General features: G+C 39.0%; 1 protein-coding gene across 1 annotated transcript; it reads right to left on the bottom strand.

Moving 5' to 3' along the window:
• Positions 1–3,642: 3,642 nt before the first annotated feature.
• Positions 3,643–15,808, bottom strand: LOC132095666 (fucolectin-like). The gene is made up of 6 exons (XM_059500796.1): positions 15,781–15,808; positions 14,952–15,219; positions 14,718–14,857; positions 8,729–8,811; positions 8,362–8,445; positions 3,643–3,810 (listed from the first exon to the last, which is right to left on the bottom strand). Exons 1-6 carry the CDS (start codon positions 15,806–15,808, stop codon positions 3,643–3,645), a joined length of 771 nt encoding a protein of 256 aa, XP_059356779.1.
• Positions 15,809–18,899: the final 3,091 nt, after the last annotated feature.

Raw genomic sequence — 18,899 nt, 5'->3', positions numbered from 1 at the left:
TGGCATTTGGAAGTCTAACCAAATAGTGAGTTAAGGAGATTAAGAAATTATCAAAATGACTTGTGGTTTACACAGTCCTTCTCACTAGAACTGGAAGGTCAGTTCGAGTGCATTGCATTGTCGGATGCCACCATATTCCATACAGTGTTCTGTAGTCACATACTGTACAAATACAGCCTGATCTTGGTATTGTAGGTTCGACTGGACCTAAAATTTTCATACTATATACCGTATTTTTCGGACTATAAGTCGCACCTGAGTATAAGTCACATCAGTCCAAAAATATGTCATGATGAGGAAAAAAACATATAGAAGTCACACTGGACTATAAGTCGCATTTATTTAGAACCAAGAACCAAGAACCAAGATAAACCATTACCATCTACAGCCACGAGAGGGCGTTATATGCTGCTCAGTGTAGACTACAGGAGCACTGAGCAGCATAGAGCACCCTCTCACGGCTGTAGATGGTAATGTTTTCTCTTGGTTCATTTCTCTCGGTTCATGTCAAATTAATTTTGATAAATAAGTCGCACCTGACTATAAGTCACAGGACCAGCCAAACTATGAAAAAAAGTGTGACTCATAGTCCAGAAAATACGGTACTGCAAAAATAGTAGGGCTCTATAATTTTCATGTTGTGCAAAACACATGGACGGAATCACAGAATCCAGCGATAAAAGTGGAATTTACTTTATAACGCAGAATTCGGTAAAATTTGGATGACAATTCTGTTGTGAAGCTCTTTGTGTGCCATATATGAAAGGAACTCTTAAAATTGTATTTGACTACTGTCAAACTCTGTTCCACGTTTTTTGTGTTCCTGCTCCCTAATTGTGTTTATTTATCTCAGGTGTTCCTCATCCTCCCCTTATCTTGTCATGTTTAAATAGTGTTCCTTGTGTTGAGTTTGGTGCCCGGTATTGTTTGTGTGTACCAGTGCTATGTGTGTTTTCTTGTCTTCTTTGGATTCATTAAAGACTTTGAATTGGACAGTGCCTCTCCTTGTTCCTCACTCCGTGTTCCTCACAGTAGCACCCTGTGACAAAATACCAGACCCAAAACAGTAAGCGGCACCCCCTCTCCCTGTGTTTATTTTCTGTTTATTTATTTATTCATTTATTTTTCCTGCTCGTTCCACCATGCAGAAATGGATGGATGGGCATTGGTCATTGCCGTGGCTCAGGAGAGCTGCAACGCATTCACGAGGGGATTTGTGCCACTCACACTCACAAGCTCCCTTAAAGGGAAAACCCTAGAGATGCTGTTCCGGATCAGGATGACGTACCATCACTCCACGGAAGTCCCAGACACCACCAACCTCAGCTGGAAGGAGGCAGTCAACCGGTGTCTGAAGAGCCTCCGATCCAGATCCGGGACCCATCAGCCAGCAATTCCCGAGTCCTGTCAGCCGTCTGCTGCTCACCCACACCCACCGCCATCCGCCGCTAACCGGCCGGTAATATGGCAAGCCAAAAAAAAAAAGGTGGCAAGCCCGCCCCGAACATTGATATGGCAAGTCCAGTGAACATAAAGAGCAGGTCATATGGTATTTTAAAGTGTCCTAATATTGAGTCCCCTAAAACAGGTTTAAATGTATCTAAGGTCAGAAAACACTGACATTTTCTCAAAATATAGTTTGTAAAGCAAAATATTTCTACTGTAATGTTTGAAGAACAACAGACAAAAGACACTCTTGCCACGTTTCCACCGAAATAACCCGGAACATTTGTACCTGGAACTTTTTTTCCCAGGAACTTTTTCCCCCCAGACCTGTTGCTTTCTGCGTTTCCACCATGGTGTAAAGTACCGGGAAGATTAGGCAAATAGACTGGTGACGTAGGTCTGTGCGCATTTCTCAATACAAAGTACGCTGATTTTGGATGTGCATCCTCTGTAGTCCAGACTTTGTGCATTCGTCTAATTAATTTTTTATTTAACATATAGACAAATTGAATACAGACCAAAGATAACCTGTTAGATTTAACCAAAACGAATTATATGTTATGTTTAACCACTAAAGAGACATCAAAGCCAGCGGCACACATCAGAAGGTCTAGCCGGGGTGAGGGTGCTCTCAGTGGATAGATGATCACTGAGCTCTCGCTGATCGCGTGGAGCTCACCGTCTCCGAGATCGGCGAAACACATTTTTAAATAGGCACTGTCTTTTTAAATAAACCACAGGTTTGAGTTTTAAACAACTACATTCTTGCCTGAAATTCTTTTAAAATTACATTTCATGACACAATAACAGTAATATTTTGAAAATGATCCGAATAAATGGTGGTTGAACCCAACCAATGCTGCGTGAACTCAACCAATCAGAATGTTTAGCGCCCAAGTCCCGCCCTGAAAGTTCCGGAACTTTGAAAAAGTACTACCTAACCAGCAGGGACTTTCTGAGGGGCATTTTTTTTACCCGCAACTTTATTTAGTTCCTGGTTCCTGTGGTGGAAACACACCGAGTACCAGGCCAAAGTCCCTAGTTCCTGGGTAAAGTTCCTGAGGTGGAAACGCCGCATCTGTCTTAACTTTTAATCAGAATGCAGAATGGCTGTATAGGACCACCACAAACTAACTAGCTCGTCGCTCCCACATTAACCCTATAACTGCCGGTGCAACCCAATAAACAGCAATTTCACAATGATTATAAAGTCTGTGTGCTACACTACATTCGTTAATTATTAAACAAAGTAATAAGAACAACATCAATATACAATAATCAACACAGGAAATGGTGGGTTCACAGAGAATAATCAGACAAGACAGTAATATTGTGTTTTACCTGGAAACATAAAGCTGCATTAGGTATACATCACATATTAGCACAAAAACTTTTTTTTGAGCACTCAACTGAAAATGTACACAACATATCAATCATACTACTTACAGGTTGTGGTTCGGAGAGCTTGTTAGTCCAAATTAAGAAGATTAGAAGCCAGATTAGAAGCCAATGAAGATAAAAGCCAAGATTAGAGAATCAGTCCTTGGTAAAATTACATGCACACAACAAAAGGTTTGAATTGTATTTCTGTGGTATCCTTGAACACAGCGGCGTCTTCTCAACATGATGCAAACACACTAACTAGCAGTAGTGTTTGTGGGAGGTCAGATTCTGTTTCTATTTTTCGCGGGCAGGTGAGGATTATGCAAATGTGTTACTTATTGCCGTATACTGGTAACAGGCAAATCATTCGAAAATATGACAATTCGTTAAGGTGATTCAGAACAGACTCTTTTGAGAGAAAATATATTTATCATTCAGTTTTTTTAATTAACAATTTGTTTGTTTTCATTTAAGGATAGCTACATTATAAATTGCAAAAGAGATATTCTTCAAAAACACATATGACCTGCTTTTTAATATGGATAGCCTAACGAACATTAATGTGGCAAGCCTGCCAGCCTTAATGCGCACTCAAGTGTCTGCTCCTCGTAAACACATTCCAAAGATCCCTTCAGTGCCCGCTCCTCGTAAGCCCAGCAAGGGCTCTTGATTTACAGTCAAGCCCAGGAGGGGCTCCCGTTTCCAAGTACAGTCCACAGGGAGTTTCCAAGTACAGCCCACTCAAACCCCAGTTCAGCCCAGGGTGGGCTTCTGATTACCCATTTAGCCCAGGGAGTGCTCATGATTCCCCATTCAACCCAGGAAGGCAACAGATCTCCAGTTAGCTTCAGTGTCATCCCCAGATCCGCCATGGCCTCCTGATTCTCTTCTGATATGCATTGGTGCCCTGAACAGGTACCACTCTGGAGGTCCACTGTCCCATGTCTGCCCTGAGGGGCCTCCAGAGTGCCAGTACCAGACCTCCAGGGGGGAGTATTGTCAGACTCTGTTCCATGTCTATTCTAGTTACCTGTGGTAACTAGGATTTACACAAGCTCCAATCTGGATCCAGAACAACTGAGAAGAGATGATGCTGACCCTCAGAGGACCCCAGATTATTCTTACCCTGAATCAACAAACAGAACTAACAAATATTGCTACAAATGTGACTGCATCATATAATAATTGCTGTTAATAATGTTCATTGTCTGGCTGACTACGTCTTGTATTATTTTTTTCTGAAAAATCCTGTCATAGGCGCACAAACTGACAATCACCACTTATAAACTACTACTAAATATTGTAGAAACTTAATTTTCTGTAAAGTTGCTTTGTTTATTTATACCAGGTGTTTCCAATGTGTTTCCATTAGTCCCAGGTGTTCCTTGTCCTCCCCTTATATGGTCATGTTTAACCCTCTGGAGTCGACTAATGCGGAAATGTGTTTTGTGGAATATTCTCCTGATAAAACCGAAAATAACTTACAAACCCAATTCCAAAAATGTTGGGACACTACAAACTGAAATAAAAAATAAAAACAGAATGCAATGATGTGGAAGTTTCAAATTTTAATATTTTATTCAGAATACAACATAGATGACATGTCAAATGTTTAAACTGAGAAAATGTATAATTTTAAGGGAAAAATACGTTGATATTAAATTTCATGGCATCAACACATCTCAAAAAAGTTGGGACAAGTCCATGTTTACCACTGTGTGACATCCCCTATTCTTTTTATAACAGTCTGCAAACGTCTGGGGACTGAGGAGACAATTAGCACAAGTTTAGGAATAGGAATGTTGTCCCATTCTCGACTAATACAGGCTTCTAGTTGCTCAACTGTCTTAGGTCTTCTTTGATACATCTTCCTCTTTATGATGCATCAAATGTTTTCTATGGGTGAAAGATCTGGACTGCAGGCTGGTCATTTCAGTACCCGGATCATCCTTCTACGCAGCCATGATGTTGTAATTGATGCAGTTTGTGGTCTGGCATTGTCATGTTGGAAAATGCAAGGCCTTCTCTGAAAGAGACGCCGTCTGGATGGGAGCATATGTTGCTCTAGAACTTGGATATACCTTTCAGCATTGATGGAGTCTTTCCAGATGTGTTAGCTGCCCATGCCACACACACTCATGCAACCACATACCATCAGAGATGCAGGCTTCTGAACTGAGCACTGATAACAACTTGGGTTGTCCTTGTCCTCTTTAGTCTGGATGACATGGCGTCCCAGTTTTCCAAAAATAACTTCAAATTTTGATTCGTCTGACCAAAGAACAGTTTTCTACTTTGCCACAGTCCATTTTAAATGAGCATTGGCCCAGAGAACCTGCACTTCTGGATCATGTTTAGATATGGCTTCTTTTTTTTCAAACTCTTTGCAATTTTTCTCTGAGAAACTCCTTTCTGATATTGCTCCACTATTTTTCGCAGCAGCATTGGGGGAATTGGTGATCCTCTGCCCATACTGACTTCTGAGAGACACTGCCACTCTGAGAGGCTCTTTTTATACCCAATCATGCCTCGTATTGCTACCTGTCCCAACTTTTTTGGAATGTGTAGCTCTTATGAAATCCAAAATGAGCCAATATTTGGCATGACATTTCAAAATGTCTCACTTTCAACATTTGATATTTTATCTGTATTATATTTCGAATAATATAAGTTTATGAGATTTGTAAATTATTCCATTCCTTTTTTACTCACAATTTGTACAGTGTCCCAACATTTTTGGAATCGGGTTTGTAAATTACTTTCAGTTTTGATCATACAGATAAGAGCAATACATCAATCAAATCTGTAAAGGGTCTACTTTTATTTGTATACAAATATAATAACAACAAAACTTTGTGCATTTATAAAATAAAGAAAACCTTGGTTCTGTGATATTCTGTGATAAAGTAATCCACACGAAAACAATGCAATGTCCAGTCTTTCTGTAAGGTGGAGTCAGAGACGTTTGGATCCATTTGCAGTCTTTTATTTAAATAAAGGTGAAAACACTCAGTAATCAGAGAAAAGCGTCAAAATATGTCAAAGGGATATCCAGAATCAGACACAATACCAGACAGAGGTTGGGGCAGGCGGCAGAGAATCACAGGAGGGTATAATCAATCCAAGATAAGACACGGCAGGAACAAACACAGGGAAATTGCTCGAAAATGTCAGACTGGGCTAAACTTCGCAATAACTGAGAGTCCAAACACAGTATAGATGAGTGGTAATCGGGAACACCTGGTGGTGATTAGCCGTAGGCACAGGATTATGGAAAATGGAGTTCACGGGCACTTCAGCTGACGATCGTGACAATTTCACGTCTCCCTTCATTATATCTAATGCGACCACACTCACGCGCAGAGCGCGCTATTGATATTTTACAATTGTCTATTTGAAGCTTGCGGCATGTAAACGCCCACTTCACAGCAAACAAAGCAGCGAGACTGTACTTCACGATTTTAAATGTTATTGTTTGTTTCACGCTGAGAGGAATAAGACATAATTCACCTCAATAAGACCACTGAGAGTAATAAGATTTGGATTACCTCAGAAAGAAGAATAAGGTGGCTTGACCCAGCAGAGATCATAAACATAAGTAAGTCTATTTTATCATTAATCTGCTTGTATTAGTTTTCAAATAACTTGTACACATTTTACTAGTTAGACTTTTTCCAAACTATAATGCCTGACTAAATGTATAATCATTATGCAGGCCTTTGTCTTCTCAGGTGTAAATCACACTAATATTCATAGTCATTCACGCCTACTCGCATAGGCCCTTTAGAAACAAAAAGTGTCTTAGAAAATTTCAATCAATCTATTGTTCTCTGTGAGTGAGTAAACAAAATGATTTACACATCATTTTGAAGCGTAAATTCTAGGCTACAAGTTCCAGGTTTGACAGTCTTGTGAACAAATTTTCTGTATGTTGTGTTTACCAGTGCTATGTGTGTTTTGCTGTCTCCTCTGGATTCATTAAAGACTTTGAATTGTACATTGCCTCTCCTCGTTCCTCACTCTGTGCTCCTCACAGTAGCACCCCATAACAATGACATTTTAAAAGATGCATTAAATTGTTTTGTTTTGTGCATTCATTTGATTACAATAATTTTTGTTATTAAACCGTATAAAATTACACAAAATCCAAAAAATTAAATCAGACAACATATAATTTCTGAAAAGATAAATGAAAAAATATTTAAAAAAAAATATATATATATTGATGGCACTATTATTTTAATAAATGATGACATTAAAGTTGTATTAATTCAGTTGATTTAACATCCTTTTTGAGTATTAAAATGTAATAAAATCATTAAAATATAATCCAGAAATACTATAACAGAGAAACAGAGCAAGTAAGAAAAATTGAAAAGATAAAATAGAAAATCATACAGTCCTGAAATAGTTCTAGCAGCATTCTGTTCTGAACTAGTCACTGTGAAATGGCTTTCTGGAGCTTTAGCCAGTTACATTTTGCAGTTGTGAGTATCAGCTCAGGTTCTTTCCTATGACTGAAGTGTGTTGCCTGAACAGCATGATGGAAGCTGAAGGCAGCAGGAGCTCAGAATGATCAGTCCTGCTCCTGAAGATCTGCTTTCCTGAAAGATCGACATCCAAACACATCTGAACCACTGTTGCCAACTTCTTTCAAAGGAAAGTAGCTAAAGCCTGCTCAAAAAGTTAGGCATAGGCTAATTAGCATATTCATGACATAATTGAGTCATATTTGCATACTACATAGTGTCAGTCCTTTGTTTGTTTCTCTCCTACTCTCAGTGATCATGTTAATGCACATAATGTTTTAATGAAGTCAAATTCAAAATAAAACTATTTTAATTTATAGTTTTAGTTCAATTTTAGTTCTATCTTATCAGACAATGAGATGAATTTGAAATAGTGACACAAATGCGGTCCATTAAGACGAAATGTTAACCAGCTCTCCATTCCAAGCTGTCAAACATCGTTTAACAATTGAGTGGCCTCTAAAACAGGGTCAAAAATAGCCTATTGCTTATTGATTCTGATGTTTGTGATGTAAAAACCACAGGAAAGTCGTAAGTGGACCTCAGACAACGGTATAAAATAAAAAGCCAGTTCATAACCCTTTAATGGTACAAACGATCAAGGCAAATTTTATTTATCATGTCATGATCCCTTTAAGTGTTGAAAAGTGTTTAATAGGCTGGTGCTTTTTGCTTCATGCTTACATAAAATGTATTTGTGAGAAAATGTTATGCATTTTTTTTATCCTCCCAAAGGCCTTTATCTATTCTTAAAGGCAAATGTAGCAGTTAAACTACACTGCCAAAATTCAATATTTTTTTTGCTCATATTTAGGTGTACATATCTTTCAATTAAATTAATAAATTAAAAATGAATATATGTAACTATTTTTTAGAAATTACTTTAAATTGTTAGTCTAATGGAACAATCTAATGTAAAAATTCAGATATCTGTAACTAAGAATAAATTGCATTAAATAAAATTTAACTTCAAAGAAGAACAAACAGGAGATTGTTTCAGTACAGTCCTGTTCTTCTGGAAGACTTTCCCGTTGGGTTGCGTCCTCCATGTCAGTATGACGTCCTGATCGCTCAGCGTCTGATTTAACTAAACACAGAAACAGTCTTCAGTTACTCAGTGGATAAATCCCACGCAGACAAGTTTGAGGCATTTCAGCTCAAAATGAGCATCTCTTACTTTACAAATCTTACAGAAAGATCAGAATTTGTCAAACATTGACTAAGGTGGGATTTTGTTCACGCTTTTGGGTAAATCTGATCTGATTTTCTTAAATATCAATTTTTAAACTGATGTCTAAACTGACCTGATGTTTTCTGTTTGCTGTATGTTCAACAATCAATTTTAGTCAGATGAGTATTATAAAATCCACCTTGTTTAAGACGAGCTCCTTCAGTTCAGCTTCATCCACATTCTCAGCAGCTTTCACCTGGACTCGGGTCACCTGCTTCTTGACTATGGGAGAAACATATCATATATGTTACTTAGTTTTACTTACTAATTGTACATATAAATCATGGATTCATAATCTTTTTGTTAGCCACACACTTTGGCTGTGGGAGTTATTTAAATCTGCCCCAGATATTTTAATTTGAGGTATCTGATTTAAAAAAAAAAAAAAAAAAAAAAAAAATCTGATTGTTTTTAGAATTGTGTTTATTTATTTTTTATAATGTTTTTTTTTCAATTAATAAGACGTTAAGTTAAATTAAATTTAACCAAATTAAATTTAATTCTGAAAAGTTTAAATGGAAAATGTTTACATTTGTTATAAAATAAAAATTTTCAGGTATTTTTTAAGACATTTTGGGAATAAATAAAACGTCTAGGTTACTTATGTAACCCTCATTCCACGAAGAAGGGAACAGAGACTTTATAGCAGAAAGAGATTGACGAATAGGGTCTCGCCCGTGTACCTTGGTCTGCAGAATTTGCATCGAGAGCTCCACTCCGCTGTGTCTGTAAATAAGGAGCAGTTCAAGAAACTTGCATTCAGATCTTCACGGAGGAGCCGATCCCAGTGACCCAGCCATTCAGCTGAACAGCGATGTGGCAAAGGGCCATAACCTCTCCATTCCCTCCTATACCTGACACAGAATGCGCTGGGTAACATATTCCAGTTGGACCTATGCTAGCAGGTTGCCTGCTTGGAGGAGGACTTACAATCCAGGTATCAACCGAGAGGTGGTGATACACATGAACTCTGGGGTACCCAGCCCGCAGGGTGTAAGTATCAACAACAGAGCTGGCAAGGTGCTTGCCAAGGGAAAGACACATTCTACCAAGAGACTTACTGTGGAAGTACACATGTGGGATTGCCCAAAAAAGGGGAATCACAACACATGGAGGCACCAATTCAAACACAGGGGCAGACTGATAGGGCATGCACGCAAGTGCTGGACATCAATAGTGCTGGAGGAACCCAGGGTTCTGAACTGAGCTGTGCGCCAGAGCGTCCTTGCCAATAGTGCCCTCAGTCAGGGAGTGAAACAACTGGCAGTGGGAATTTTCTGCAGTGTCAAACAGGTCTACCTGAGCATCTCTGAAGAGTTCCCAAATCAGCTTAATGGACTGGGGGTGGAGTCTCCTGGACGCCAGGTTCATATTTTCGCGGAACGCTGAACTGAACGAATCACTTTTCATACAATGAATGTGAACAAGAGCGGCGCTCACTCTGGCAGGAATGAACAGCACGTGCAGTTCACGTTCACGCTCATTTGAAAAGTCAGGTTTTACCAGGGCTTAATTTGAGCCGGAACATGTTCCGTCACCTCCGACATTGGATCCGGCACCTCCTGTGTCACTAAAATGAATTGCCTAAATGAAAAAAAAAATACTGTTTGTGTAGTGTTCAATGTCACAGTCAGATCCGAAACAAGCAAAAATCGTTTCCGCTGATCAAAAAGGAGACCACGGTGGACACAGTAGCATAGTAGGCTATCGATATCTCGTTATTTCGACATAATAAGGGGACATTATAATCTAAATTAAGCCACATTAAGCATTCTTATAATGGTTTTCTATGGGAGGAAAATGCTTAACCCTTCATATTAGGGGCTCATCTGATTTTTTGTACATAGCATAGCCTATTTGTTAGGATTTTAGTATCATAATGATTAGGCTAATAAATGCACGCACAATTATCCGTGAACTTGATTTGAACAAATGCCTTTCAACTTGTGTGTGCAAAATTCAGAATTAAATTAATGTGCAGGATTTGTACAAATATAGAGTAGGCTATGTAGGCATACTATACTGTTGTAGCCATTAAAAAAAAGTGTGTTTCATATTTGTTAAAATATTATAAAAAAAACATTTTCCATTTATGTTGATTTATGAAAAGTGAACCGCACGACCGAGTAAGATAGGATGCGCAATATGAGACATGGAGCGGGTCCGACATGATTTTGACAGTTGAAGTTGTTATAGAAAGCCTTTCTTTAAAGTGAATATCGTTTTGTATAAATTTAACAAATGAACGTGAACTAATTCGTTTTTAAATATGTGAACATTTAAAAAAAAAAAAATAACTATGAACATGAACTAGCTCATTATCATCTGTGTGAACTGAACTTTGAGCTAGTTCTTTTTAAGTATGAACTGGCACAACACTGGTGCCAATTTCAGTGCTTGAGAACACATCTGGGCACGAGAGTAAAGGGGGTTGGAGACTGGATGAGAAGTGCGGTGCTGTACATGTGGCTCACTTTGTGTTGAGTATGCACAGCGGTGGCACCAATCGATGACTGTCCATGCCAACGCTGTTAATAGTCCTGCTGTTAAAAATCCTGTTAAAATTTCGTATAGTTTTCCGTAAAATTGCATTATATTTTCCCAGATTGTTGTTTATGTACATAATGATTTTATCCTAGGCTGTAAGGTTGTGCATTGTGCATGCTTGGTACAGCGTTCATCTATGCTTTACATAGAGAGCTATAATAATACAGATCACGCTTTCTCTTCATGTTTGCTCTGTTTTTCAAACACTGTTCGAACTCAACACAACTTTACTCATTCTTGAAGTGAACTTCTGCCTGTTTGGTAATTAGATTAACTCTTTTGGACTGCTGTCTCCTTGAACTGCATTGCTCCCTGACATTTAGAATATTTTTGTCTAGTGTGTAGAATTCCTAAATACATAAATAGCAAAATGTTGAAATTGAGAGGTTTGAATATACAAAATGGTTCAGGAGAGACCTAACAGTTTTACAGTAAAAGTACAGAAGAGTCATAGTGCATACTTTATCATCAAGTGTACGATAATAAATATTTGCAACAGCAAAGTCTTAGTTCCACTTAATTAATGTCTGAGTGGTGAGTTACATTTACATTTAGTCATTTTACAGATGCTTTTATCCAAAGCAACTTACAATTGGGGAATACATAAAGTGATTCTTCTTAAAGAGGCAAACAGAAACAGGAATTGCTCATAATACCAAGTTTCAGGCATTGTTCAAATAAGTACTAACTAGAAAGGGAAGGAATAAATAAAGAGAAAGACAAATATTTTTTTAATTTAAGGGTGAAGTCATTAAAATTCAGGATGAGAAGCAATTAGTCAGCAGAAAAGATGGACGGCAGCGCATGAGTGATTTGCTTAAATGGCTCGTATGATGCAATTTAAATTTTTCATTTCTCTTTGGAGTTCTACAAGCTCTTTGTGCATAAAGAAGACCTGTAAAGATGCAAAGACTAAAGTCTCAAATTCAAAGAGATATTCTTTATAAAAGTTAAGAGTCAACTATTCCCTCCTAAAACGGCTCATTCTAACTTGCCCCCACATGTCTATGTCATGATGTGGGAAGATTTGCATAACGCCGCCCAAATGTTCAATCAGGACCACTTCTGTCAAGTGTATTTATGACAATTATATTGCATAAAGTTAGGGCAGGGCAGGGCAGGAATCCAGGGTGGAGCAAGGTGGAACTGGAGCCATACGGTCAAGACAGAAACCCACCACGGCGGCGCAGAAGACCACCACATCCATGCGGTCAAGACAGAAGCCCACCAGGGCGGCGCAGAAGACCATCACATCCGTGCGTTTGAGACAGAAGCCCACCAGGGCAGTGCAGAAGACCACCACAGCCGTGCAGTCGAGACAGAAGCCCACCAGGTCAGCGCAGAAGACCACCACAGCCGTGCGGTCGAGACAGAAGCCCACCAGGGCAGCGCAGAAGACCACAACATCCGTGTGGTCGAGACAGTGTCAACGGTGACTTAACCTGACTCTGGAATGTCAACGGTGACTTGACCCGACTTTGGAGTGTAAACTGTGACCTGACCTGACTCTGGAGGGTCAACGGGAACTTGACCCGACTCTGGAGGGTCAACGGGAACCTGACTCGACTCTGGAGGGTCAACTGTGGCTGTCATCTTGTGCAGAGGCGCTGGACAGGTGGCCATCTTGTGCCATGGCTCTGGATCGGCGGCCATCTTGTGCAGTGGCTTTGGGCCGGCGGCCATCTTGTGCAGTGGCACTGGGCCGGCAGCCAACTTGTGCTGTGGTGCTGGGCCGGCGGCCACCTTGCGCTGTGGCGCTGGGCTGGCAACCACCTTGTGCTGTGGCACTGGGCTGGCGGTCCTCCTGTCTGTAGACCCCGGTTTAGAGTAGGCCATCCCACCGGGAGAGACAGGTGTGGCTGGGGTATCCCACAGAGACTGATGTTGTAGGTACAGAATGAACCCCCAAAAATCAAAGGCGTCCAGCTGATCCATTTCCCACTCCACCACGGGGTTGTCTAAGCAGACGTTAAAAAAGTATTTCAAGGCCGCATAATTAAATCCCAGTCCCAACGCCAAGGTCCAGAACTCTTGTGCCACACCACCCACCTCATTCCCGCTATGACAGAGGGTGGTTAATTTCATGAATTTAACCTGAGACAAAATTCCACTCCTGCTGGATCTTATTGGATGGAGTCCTTCTGTAATGATCTGTAACGACTGGGACACAGGAGACAAGCGATCCAAAAGCAGTGCGAGTTTAATGGGTAATCCAAAATCAGAATCAAACAAGCAGGGGGTCAAAACCAAAAATCTGTCCAAAACCAGACAAACAAACAGGAACATGACTCAAACTACATGGAACGCGAGGAAACCAGGTGACGGAAAGTAAGGACTCCATGAACAAACAGAAACAGACCAGTTTAAATAGGCAGGGTAATGACTATGAAGTGAAGACACCTGAGTGCAATTAACAGGAGTGCAATTACTGTGATGAAGGGACAAGGCTTTGTGGGAATTGTAGTGCCTGCGGTGAGGTGCCTATGGGGAAGTGAGACCACTAGTGGAGACCCAGGGAAACACAGACCAGACACTGTGACAATAACTCACTTGACAAACTTACCATTTCTTCACACAAACTAAATGATGGCTGCATTCCAATCGGCATGATTTATGCTTTCAGAGGGCACTTTGAAGGGACAATAATTGCGAGGGCCACACTGCTACATAGTTCCAAACTGAATTTGTAATAAATATAATAAAGAAGGAAAATTAGGTAATAAACTTAAAACACAACTTTAAGTCTTTTAAATCACTCAAAGTGGATGGTGAAATCTTTGAAAGGAGGGCATTGGGTCGATAACTCTGAATAGAACACAGCCCAGGTACAGCGCAATCAGTGACGTCAACACAGCAAACTAACAAGGAACTATGCCTCTAACCACAGGTGTAAGGCTGTCGTTCCAATGACACAAGTTTGCAATGCAGTTTGCAAATGTTCATTTGAACTACGGTTTCGGGAAACACAGAATCGTTGAACTATGTTGGTAATGACGGAACTTGCGAAAGTAGCTGGCTTACGATGCTTTTGGGAAACGCACCCCTGCTCGTGTGTGAAGTTAAAGAGCGTAAGCAAATCATCTATGATACAAGCAAGAATCCACCAAAGCTTCCCGAGGCGAAGAAGGCATGGGATGAAGTAGAATTTCCTTCATCATTATAAGTGTTAATAGGCTGAATTGAAAATAGGTAGCCAAATTCTAATACATTTACATTTACATTTATTCATTTAGCAGACGCTTTTATCCAAAGCGACTTACATTGCTATGTATGTCAGAGGTCACACGCCTCTGGAGCAACTAGGGGTTAAGTGTCTTGCTCAGGGACACATTGGTGTCTCACAGTGGATTCGAACCCGGGTCTCTCACGCCAAAGACGTGTGTCTTATCCACTGCGCCAACACCACCCCCTATACATTCACGCTATGCAAATTCGACCAACAGAAAGATGATGGGCTTTAAAGTGACATCTTTGTGAGCTGTGCTTCGTACATCACTACGCAATGGACCTATTTTTTTCCCACGTGAAATTTCACTAATGTGCAGCACTTTAACAATCTAGAATGAGGTGTCAGAAATTACCTGTTCCATAAACCTCCACCTCACACAGCGAGAGAATCGCCTGGATCTTAGGAAGGTACATGTTCACATAACGACCTTCCATTCCACCACAAATGAAACTGACAGAACTGCCTGCTGGGGCAAGTGAAGTGACACCACATCTGCAGAGAGAAAGAGAGAAACCACCACACAATCAGCTGACCTTCTCAAATCCAGTTCTCCTGACACATTCATAACTTGTTTCCATAACTTCACCTGGGATTGTTGTTGCCATTGTTTTCCAGAGAGTTTCCGATGCGGATCTCTACTCCAGTCGTTTCATCCAGACAGCAGTCGTTTCTGTTGGTGATGGTAACTTTGTAAATTTTGTTAGAATCCAGCAGGTCCAGCCTCCACCACGGGTTGAGCTCGATATCTGTGTGGGAGCATCTTGGAGTGTATTTGATGCCGTCGATGGCGTTTGCAGCTGCCCAGGTGGAATATGTGCTTGACTGTACAGCCGTTCCTTTTAATGCCAAATTCTCTATAACAAAATAAAAAATAAAACAACAACAACAACAACAAATATTCAAATAACCTTTTAAAGAGGGTGAAGACTCAAATGTGTGAAGTTTCAGTATATTCCATTTGGGTCAAAATCAAAACAAAATCAAAAACACTCCATTTACTACTAAATTAAAATCTGAAGTTAATATTTTTATTGATTTGTGCTTACATGAACTAACTACAAGGAGTTGTATGTTATTAACCAAATATTAACAAAGATTAAGAAGTACTATAAGTTGTGTATTGGTTAATGTTAAATGGGACATTGGATTCTTTTTTTTACCTTCCAAGTTTTCTGAACTCCCCTGAATGGAAAAGACACCTGTTACAAAAAAAAAAAAAAAAAATCCATTGCTTTCTGAGAGGTCCATCAAGTTTGTGTTACATTTGATTCTTTAAAAATGTTCATAAAGAATAGCTAAACAGCATCTATAATTGTACATCATTTGATTAGTGTGTGTAATTTATACTCACCCAAAAGTAAGAACAGATAAGAGAGTTCCTCCATCTTGTTTGTTAAAGACCATTAACCAGATACCTGTGATGGTCAGATATGACAAGGGCATCCATCCCTGCTTTTATTCGTATTTCTCTTAGCAGCTTAGGAGTCTCCACCCTTAGGAAATTCTGACTGGCAGCTTGCTGAATATATTTCACACATCATGGTACATCAAGAATTGCTTTTCTTGGAACACCTCTCAGGTCAAGTCTGATTTACTAAACAAATCTGACAAAATACAAATGAAGATGAGGACTTTAAGGATTTTTTCCCCTGGTAAATAAATAAATAAAAAGAAATGACTGGTACTTAAGGTTCATTTTCATACCGTTTTTCTTCATTTAAATTAATAATATACAAGTTAAAGCAAACATGGTAACACTTTACAATAAGGTTGTATTAGTTAACGTTAGTTAATGCATAATTTAACAATTACTAACAATGAACTACACATCTGTTGAGCATTAATCTTTGTTCATGTTAACATTCATATACTAATTTATTAGTTAATATATTACAACCCGAATTCCGGAAAAGTTGGGACGTTTTTTAAATTTTAATAAAATGAAAACTAAAAGACTTTCAAATCACATGAGCCAATATTTTATTCACAATAGAACATAGATAACATAGCAAATGTTTAAACTGAGAAAGTTTACAATTTTATGCACAAAATGAGCTCATTTCAATTTTGATTTCTGCTACAGGTCTCAAAATAGTTGGGACGGGGCATGTTTACCATGGTGTAGCATCTCCTTTTCTTTTCAAAACAGTTTGAAGACGTCTGGGCATTGAGGCTATGAGTTGCTGGAGTTTTGCTGTTGGAATTTGGTCCCATTCTTGCCTTATATAAATTTCCAGCTGCTGAAGAGTTCGTGGTCGTCTTTGACGTATTTTTCGTTTAATGATGTGCCAAATGTTCTCTATAGGTGAAAGATCTGGACTGCAGACAGGCCAGGTTAGCACCCGGACTCTTCTACGACGAAGCCATGCTGTTGTTATAGCTGCAGTATGTGGTTTTGCATTGTCCTGCTGAAATAAACAAGGCCTTCCCTGAAATAGACATTGTTTGGAGGGAAGCAAATGTTGCTCTAAAACCTTTATATACCTTTCAGCATTCACAGAGCCTTCCAAAACATGCGAGCTGCCCATACCGTATGCACTTATGCACCCCCATACCATCAGAGATGCTGGCTTTTGAACTGAACGCTGATAACATGCTGGAAGGTCTCCCTCCTCTTTAGCCCGGAGGACACGGCGTCCCGTGATTTCCAACAAGAATGTCAAATTTGGACTCGTCTGACCATAAAACACTATTCCACTTTGAAATAGTCCATTTTAAATGAGCCTTGGCCCACAGGACACGACGGCGCTTCTGGACCATGTTCACATATGGCTTCCTTTTTGCATGATAGAGCTTTAGTTGGCATCTGCTGATGGCACGGCGGATTGTGTTTACCGACAGTGGTTTCTGAAAGTATTCCTGGGCCCATTTAGTAATGTCATTGACACAATCATGCCGATGAGTGATGCAGTGTCGTCTGAGAGCCCGAAGACCACGGGCATCCAATAAAGGTCTCCGGCCTTGTCCCTTACGCACAGAGATTTCTCCAGTTTCTCTGAATCTTTTGATGATGTTATGCACTGTAGATGATGAGATTTGCAAAGCCTTTGCAATTTGACGTTGAGGAACATTGTTTTTAAAGTTTTCCACAATTTTTTTACGCAGTCTTTCACAGATTGGAGAGCCTCTGCCCATCTTTACTTCTGAGAGACTCTGCTTCTCTAAGACAAAGCTTTTATAGCTAATCATGTTACAGACCTGATATCAATTAACTTAATTAATCACTAGATGTTCTCCCAGCTGAATCTTTTCAAAACGGATTGCTTTTTTAGCCATTTGTTGCCCCCGTGCCAACTTTTTTGAGACCTGTAGCAGGCATTAAATTTTAAATGAGCTAATTAAGTGGATAAAAGTGTAACATTTCTCAGTTTAAACATTTGCTACATTATCTATGTTCTATTGTGAATAAAATATTGGCTCATGTGATTTGAAATTCCTTTAGTTTTCATTTTATTAAAATTTAAAAAACGTCCCAACTTTTCCGGAATTCGGGTTGTAGTTAACATTAACTAACAATGAACATCTCCACTCTTATTACTTTATGTTTTGTTAATGTTAACTTACACATTTACTAATGCATCTCTTCACATTAACAGATTAACTAGTTAATGATGTGGTTAATGCATTAGTAAAAAAAAAAATAAAAAAAATAACAACACACCTGTTCAGCATTAATTTATCTTTGCTCATGTTAACTTATTCATATACTAATGCTTCTCTTCACATTGACAACCTAATTAGTTAATGTTGATGCATTAGTAACCATGAACTAACAATGAACTATGCCTGTAGACATGCAGCTTTATTTAATAAGCTTTATTTAATTATACTACATACAGTATAAACACACGCTTATTTAGCAGCTGACACACACAATTAATAAACAATACTAACTCCCCATTTAGGCAATTGGTAAACTTGGAAACCATCTAAACATCAACTGATAATGTTTCTCATGTTTCTAGACTGTTTATTAACATGACTTACCATTAACTGAGCATTTACTAAGGGAATTTGTGAACCTTATAGTAAAGTGTGCACTAGTCCAACATTAACTAATGTTTAACTAGCATTTATAGACTTTTTATTAACGTGACTTACCATTAACTGAGCATTTACTAAGGGAATTTGTGAACCTTATTGTAGTGTGCACTAATTCAACATTAACTCATTTAAGGTTCAGTAAAATCAAAAATGACTTTTAATTAAACGTTAGTTAAAGCCATTCATGCATCTCTTACATTTTCAGAAACTTTATTAAATATTATATTATTATATAATAGTGGTGTACATTATATACATTTCTATTATATAATCAATGCATTAAATGAATAAATAAACAAACTTTGAGAAGGTGTTTTTCCTAACGTTAACTGGAAAAGAGCAACCATGGTCAGGATAGACAAACAGTTGGTAATCACCTTTGCGTTTGAAAATTGCTATTTTGATGAATGCCATTGAAAAGTCTTCCAAGAGGACCATTTCTATCCCGCTTTCCAAGTCAGTTATTCCACTCCATCAGACATTGTTTTTT

This window comes from Carassius carassius, chromosome 2 (genome assembly GCF_963082965.1).
Source record: "Carassius carassius chromosome 2, fCarCar2.1, whole genome shotgun sequence".
In the NCBI taxonomy this organism is placed as follows: Eukaryota; Metazoa; Chordata; class Actinopteri; order Cypriniformes; family Cyprinidae; genus Carassius; species Carassius carassius.
Note: the sequence above shows the minus strand (reverse complement) of the source record. Positions and strands in the feature narration are given on the sequence as shown.

Bases quoted from the DNA above. Each gene is read 5' to 3' on its own strand.
- LOC132095666 (XM_059500796.1), bottom strand. From the start codon at position 15,808: ATGCCCTTGTCATATCTGACCATCACAG. The intron at 8,812-14,717 runs GTAATTTCTGAC...TTTCTCCCATAG, and splicing joins GGTGGAGGTTTATGGAACAG to TCAAGAAGCAGGTGACCCGA. The intron at 8,446-8,728 runs GTGGATTTTATA...TTCTGTGTTTAG, and splicing joins AGGAGCTCGTCTTAAACAAG to TTAAATCAGACGCTGAGCGA.